The sequence below is a fragment of the Lactuca serriola genome, chromosome 4, assembly GCF_051521515.1.
Source record: "Lactuca serriola cultivar US96UC23 chromosome 4, Lser_US96UC23_V15, whole genome shotgun sequence".
Classification (NCBI taxonomy): Eukaryota; Viridiplantae; Streptophyta; class Magnoliopsida; order Asterales; family Asteraceae; genus Lactuca; species Lactuca serriola.
This window is the reverse complement of record NC_136411.1, coordinates 812,636-820,000: the sequence shown is the minus strand read 5'-3', so window position 1 is coordinate 820,000 and position 7,365 is coordinate 812,636. Positions and strand designations below refer to the sequence as shown.

General features: G+C 35.9%; 1 protein-coding gene across 1 annotated transcript in view; it reads right to left on the bottom strand.

The window, feature by feature from the left end:
- The window catches only part of LOC145100864 (transcriptional repressor ILP1-like), a 4,332-nt gene extending 610 nt beyond the window's left edge, over positions 1-3,722 (bottom strand). The window contains 6 exon segments of the mRNA XM_079037987.1: positions 1-70; positions 177-459; positions 743-1,407; positions 1,499-1,666; positions 2,088-3,471; positions 3,574-3,722. The exon segment at positions 1-70 is cut by the window's left edge and continues 223 nt beyond it. Of these exon segments, the coding sequence (XP_078894113.1) occupies positions 1-70; positions 177-459; positions 743-1,407; positions 1,499-1,666; positions 2,088-3,221 (2,320 nt within the window). The 5' untranslated portion in view covers positions 3,222-3,471; positions 3,574-3,722.
- Between the last annotated feature and the right edge of the window lie 3,643 nt (positions 3,723-7,365).

Genomic DNA, 7,365 nt, shown 5'->3' with positions numbered 1-7,365 from the left:
CAAATCTATATGCTGCAAATCTAGCTGCATTTGGTACTGCCTTTAGCACCACAGTATTCCATGTCGGGACCTGTTTTGTTTGTTAATCAATTGTTTTGTGCATTAAATTAAACCAAATGAAAATGAAAAGCATACAGCTAATAAATCAACTCTTAAAAAAAAAAAAAAAAAAATACCATGAGATTAGCGACAGCATGAGAGAGGCGGTCACGGAGAACAGCAACAAGCTCAGTGACAGGCTTACTGGAAAGGGGGACATATCTAAACACCAGATTTGTAGCAGAAACAGCATTTCTTGTCTCCATTGTACTCATGGTATCCCAACACTGCCCTATTTCATGCTGTAATATAGGAATCGCAACCTTTTCAATCAGATCAGGTACAAGGTTCACATCAGCATCATCCGGGTCAATTTTACTTTCCTCCTCAGGTTGACCGTAATTGAACAGCAACTCATGCCTGAAAAGTGAAAACATACATATTAAAAATTAAAAAAAAAAATATTAGATAAAAGACAATTGTCCTTTTGCATATATATAGTAATAAACAAACAAAAGGAAGAGAATAGTTATTCTTCTTTTTTTTTAATTTAACTGTTTTTTATGAATCAATCCAATGACATGACCTATTGACCATTTGACCATTTGACCATTTGACCTTGCCAGCAGCAGATTACTCACCCACTTAACTCAACTGCTGGGCTATTCATCTCTCTTTTCAAGAAGCATGTACATGTACGTACCACTGCATATCAATAAAATCTGAATCTTGATGAAGTGGGTCCCACTTCAAAAGCTCCAACCTTACATAAGGAGAGAAGATGGCAGGTATACTCAACGACATGTAAGCATCTTGGTAGCTAGATGCATACTCTTTTTTCCAAATTTCAAATCTTTCTTTAACAGATGAAAGCTGAGAGAAATTTTCATCCGCGTCGCTAAAAATCTGTCCCGCAATTTGAAGCAACTGATCGCGGTTGGATTCGTAAGCAGCGGTACTCTCACTGTCGCTCTCATCCGTGCTGGATTCCCCTTCTACTAAATGGGAATCGGAATCAGATTCCATGGACTGGATTCTTTTGGAATCCGATCGGGCTTTCCGCCGTTGTCGTGATTCCGCCCTTCGTTTTATGTCCATACGCTTTTGTAGATTCATGTCACGCCCGAATTCGTCCAACTTCACCGGAAGGTTTCGTGATTCCTGGGAGACAGTTAATGCAGCAGATTCAACCATGGAGTTTGTGTTTCCACCTTTATTGAAGACCACCATTGCTGCATTCACTGATGCTTCCACCTCCATTAATTCATCGCTGCTATCAGCTGCTCTTCTTTCAAAAATGGCTTCTGCGCGTTCTTTGTGAAGTTTCTGCATTTGGTATTCCAGCTCCTCGATGAACGGAGCTTTATCCTGAAATACGTTTTAAACAAAATTCCTAAATTATAAGTTTCTATCTGTTAGTTAGTTAGTTAGCAAACGAATAAAAACAAGCTAAGCTTACCTGCAAAAACTCACATATAGCAGAAACATAGTCACGAAGCTTTTGCATAAAGATGAACTTCTCACCGGTGACTGTAAGAGCGTTTTCAAGAGCTATAACTTTGGCCAATGAGTCTGACAAATTTTCATCAGTTTTTGTCAATGAAGTTAATGTCCGTCCATGAGTTTCCTGACAAGATCATATTCTGAATTATCACCCCCCACATGTACATGTTTGTATCTTATATTTTGAACAATTTATGAATTAGCTGTTTTTATTAATTTCAATAATCTTCGGGTCAACCTGGGTCCAACAAATGCAGTTTATATGACATCAAATTGGTAACTTAGGGTTTCATGGATTGAGGCAGTTTAGTTGATTTATGCCCACAGCATTTGTATGGTTATTTCTTTCTTTGCTTGCTTGCTCAATTTGCTGAATTAGAGAGGAGGGCGTTACTACCTACATAGATCAGGGGCCGAGGGAATAGAAGAAAGGAAAATAGTGTATATGCTAATTGCTGTTTCTACAACTGTTACCTTAACATTTGAGATGCAAGTAGTGTATGATAATTGATAAGATAGAAAACAGAAACAGCATAGAAACACACCTTAAGCCTACGAACACTCTCATGCAAGGCTTTCTTAGAAAGCTCAGCCTGTTGTGATATGGATATCGTATCTGAACCTGATGACCATCCTCCAATACTTGGACCACCATTAATTGAGGGATATGAAGCAACTGGAACAGTTGGATACACAACTTTTTTCTGAACATTTTGAGCGATGGTTGGAATACTGCTGCTACTACTCATACCTCTAACTGCCACCCCATCATCCATCCTTTTACCTAAACCTTTTCTAAACTGTTCCTCTTCCCACATCTTATCCTCCTCGTCTTCTTCATCTACAACACCCTCATCACTGCCATTGCCTTCTGAATTCTCTTTTCTCACATCAACAACAACATCCTCAAAAACACCCTTTTTAGCCTCACTTTTCTCCCCAATCAAGGCAATTCTTCCTTGAAATTCAGGCTCCTCATCACTCAGACCTTCAGCTTCACCATGATTACTCCCTCCATCCAATGCTATGTAATCAGGAGCAGCAGCCCGTGATTGTCGCAGTCTCTCCCTCTTTGCCCTAATTGCATCTATCATGGCTTGGTCCGGTATCAAGCCCCCATCTAAATTTCCCCCTTTTCCACCTAATCCTATCCTATTTGATTCTTCATCGTCTCCTTTTATATTCTTTAATGAATCCTCAATAGCAGGCTTCACCATACCTTTTAACACAATAATCGGTTCAGATGGTGGTGGCCGAGGGCGAGGGGTGCTGCTACCTAGGGTTTTGGTGTTCTTTTGTAATTCAAGGAGCGCTTCTTTGGTGTAAACGCCGGCTTGTGGCTGTACATTAGAGGGAAGATACGAAGCCGAACTTCTGTCTTTCGCGGACGTTAGTTTGTGAGTTGACGATGATGACAGAGATGAGGGTTTTGATGAACGGGAAGAACTAGGTTGTTTATTTTGATTAGAAGGGCGGTTTCGAGAGATTGGAGTAACGATGTCCGTAGATTCGTCATCCGCAAAGCTAAGGAGACTAGGTTTCTTAGGTTTTGGAGTGGCTGTTGCGGGTTTTGATTGTGGTTTTTTGCAGATAGTGGTGGTGGTTTTTTCTTTATCTTCATCGTCGTTGTCATCCTCCTCTGCTCGACGACGGAAGTTTCTTACTCTGCTGCTGCTCATGGCGGCCGCGGCAGTCGTGGCGGAGGACGATGATAATAGTACCCTAGAGACGTCGGACCGAGCCTTGTTTGAATAACTACTACTACTACTCAAACCTCTAACTTTAACTGCAACACCTTCCGAGTTTAGTACCCAAAATAATTTAGAGCATACATGATAGTATATGGCGAATCACGCCGGGAACTAATATATGGAGGTGGAGACCAAAGACCTTCCACGAGGCTGTAGCGTGAACACCGGACTATAACTCCTGTAAACAAGCCCATGAGAACCGAAACGTTAACAGGATGGGAGATGGAGACCTTCTTTCACAGAGAACGTCAGTAAAATGAAAAAGTAATCAAAATCGTACCTGTGCACCGCCCACTCGGACGTTATCGGTGAGATGGAGATCTTACCTATTCACCGGGGATGTTATTGGTAACGGTGATTCTTTGAGAGAACGACGAGGGCAGGGAACCCTAGATGTGGAAGTCGTGAATTTGAAAAGAAGCGACTTCGAACCATAGATCTATTTTATATATTTTCCATATTTGTGTTTGGATTTTCGTTTTTTTTTAATATAAATAAAAAAATAGAAAATATGTTTACTTCTTATTGTTTATTCCACCACAACTAGGGATAAACAAAAACCGAACCGCAAACCGAAATCGAAAAATCGAAACCAAAATAAAAACTGATGGTATGGTTTTTAATTTTGCAAAAACCGAAAATGTTCGGTGCGGTGCGGTTTCTAGTCTTACAAAAACCGCAAAAAACCGAACCGCACCGCATATATATGTATATAAAGTGTTGATGTTTGTAAGAATGAAGAACTTGTGACAATTAAAATTTCTATAGATATAAATATATATCTTATCAAAGGATAATTGTATATATTTTTAAGCATACATTTAATGATATTTATAAGAACAAATAATATTTATAACATTTTTTAACATTTAAATATAAAGAGTATTATCGATGATAGTATCAGTTTTATGAATACATTAATTGATATTATCTAATATAAATTTGAAAAAAAATATTATATTTAATTCTTATTATATTCAAACATTAAAAGTATATTGGATGAAAGTTATGTCATTTGATTTCAAAATTCAGCCGCAAAAAACCAAAAGGCAAAACAAAAACCAAAAACCGCAAAAAAAAAAAAAAAAAAAAAAAAAAAAAAAAAAAAAACGAACCGCAAAAAACCAAAAAAAAACGCAAAAACCGAACCGCATAAAAACCGAACAGTGCGGTTTGTAAACTTCAAAAAATCGAAGTTGCGGTTTTCGGTTCAGTTTTCGGCAAAAACCGCACCATGCCCACCCCTAACCACAACTAAAGGGTTGTTTGGTAGCCTCTTAATTGACAAATTAAAAGGCAACCTCTTAACTTTTCAGATTAAGAGTGTTTAGTAACATCTGAATTTTTACCTTTTAATTTATCATATGCCTCTTATTTTTTCATATATGAAACCAAGTCTGAATAAAAAAGAGACACGCTTGCCCTTAATATTGCATCCCCACTTTCTCTCTTCTTTTTCACAACACATGACGCTTCATCCCCATTGCATCTCCGATCTGTAAACCGGCCAGCCTATCCGCCACCAGCCGACCACCGCCTCTGCCTCCGACTCCACCAGCGACGTCGCATCCGGCAACGACGTCATCGCCGTCGGCAACGAAGCCCTCCAGGTTTGCTTGAAATCGCCTCCAATCTGCAATCATATGCTTTGCCCTATGTTTTTTCTTTTGTTTTGCTTGAAATGTGCAAGGTAATTTGATTAATGATCCATCCTGCTCAAGTTTAAATCACATCCCAAACATTATAGATATCATCTGAAAATACAAATCTACAAGAAGAATAAAATCAGTAATTCTCCAAATGTTTGTTGATTTCTTATTAGAACAAGAACAAGGATGCGTTTGTTTTCTTTTTTTTCCCATGTATTGTGTTTGCCTCTGTGTTTTTTTTTTCTTATTTTCAATCAATGAAAATGATTTTCATGTTATTTGTGCTTTTTCCTTCTTTCCCCTGTGCTGCATTTTCATGTTTTTTGGTTTCATGTTTTGTATATGTTGATGCTATATCAGGTATAGTTACCTGGTGACTTAATATAAAACAAATGATTTGAGATGGGAAAGCCACATGCACTACTTATACTTTATGCATCACAAGGTCTTGTAATCACAATGATGTAGCTTATGTAACGACTAGTCGATCATGGTGTAAAAGTCACATTTGTTTATGTATGATTTTGATTTTTGTTTATGTTGGATTTTGTATAGTTTTTATATGTATATTTTTATAATTACTTAAGAAGTGGTTTAGTTATTTTATAAACAGAAATATTGAATACAGAAGGGTAAAATGATCATTTTTATAATTCAGACAGCAATTCAGATGTTCCATCCAAACAACATGATAAAAATTCAAATCTTAAAAATTCAGACCCACTTAGAAATTCAGACCTCTTAACAATTCAGATCTTAATAATTCAGATCCTACCAAACAACCCCTAAGTTTAAGTGTTTGGATAGAAATCCTTAAAAATCAGTTATTATTGTAGGGATAAGCTAAATAAGTTGATTTTAATAAGCATCTCACCCCTTGCTTGTTGTTTATTGCTTACTGTTTATTTTAATAAGCTAATAAGCAATAAACTAATAAGATATAAGCTAATTTATCTAAACACACCCTTAATATAGTCCTAAATTAAAAAATTATGTTCTAACTATCTATTGTGTGCATGTAAGATTGATTCTGGACCAATCATTTTAATTATTTTAAGAAAGTAATTAATGTATATTACATGTTGAAGATATAATCGGTATTAATTAAATCTTCAACATTTAATATGCATTAATTACTTTCTTAAGATAACTAAAATGCTCGGTCCAGAATCAATCATACATGCACACAATAGATAGTAAAAACATTTGAACCTAAGTCTCTCTCTCTCTCTCTCTCTCTCTCTCTCTCTCTCTATATATATATATATATATATATATATATATATATATATATATATAATTTAATAATTATTTGAATATTATCATGTATTAATCAAAGTACTAACTTGTAAATTATAACGTTGCATTATTATTATCTATGTTTAATAAAATTTAATCATAGTTTTCATCCTTTTTTTAGCGCCGATAATACTGATCACTCTTTAAAATCCTTATGAAACTAAACATTTTTAATGTTATTTGAACAATTTGTTTGTATTTATGAATTAGGATTGTGCTTTTTGTCATTACTGTTGGGTTTTGAGCATTCTAACACTCCTATGGTGTACATGCAACCCTATAAACCTTGGATCTATGTTTTCTCTATTATATATGCAAATAAGAAATTTCCAAGGCTTTAATCCTAACTAGCATACTATGAGGTAACTATACTACAAAGACTAGTTAGATGACATACCTTTTGGTGTAGCTTGATGTCTTCAAGCTTTAAGCGCTTAGCCCCAATAGTGTGGAAGCCTCAAATGTAATCACAAATCACCAAAACACCTTGGAAGACTTATGGATACTTGGTTCTCTCTAGTGAAATTGGCTAGCCCTCTTAGTGTACCCACACTAGTGCCCATTTCACCAACCAAGGACATCTTTATATAGTGTGGAGGATTAGGGTTAAACCCTAATACCCATGACCTTTCATTTCCTAGGATTCATGGGTTAAAGCTCCATGGACTATCCATGAAGACTTAGCCCAACCTAAATGAACTTGACCCACTACACATATATATCTAAGAGTCCATATTTAATTAGTTCATTTTGATCACTTAATTAATTATAAATTAATTCTTGATCAATACTAATTAAATAATATGATTATATTAATATATTAGAACTTATAATATATTAATATAAATCATAAATATACTATTCTCAAAATACTATCCATATAAATTGTGCCGGTGAAGTGCAACCCAAATGGACCATGCCGGGTCGGGTCAAGTACATACCAAATATAGTTGTGGACTTAGACATTAATCCAACAGTCTCCCACTTGGATAAGTCTATAACTATTATTGAGTATGACTTCAAAACCTAACTGGCAATCGTAGCTCTTAAAGTCGTTGTCGAACTCTGATCTTGTCAACGAACTTGTTCATTAGATAAGGGATCATATATTCCTCCATTCTAGA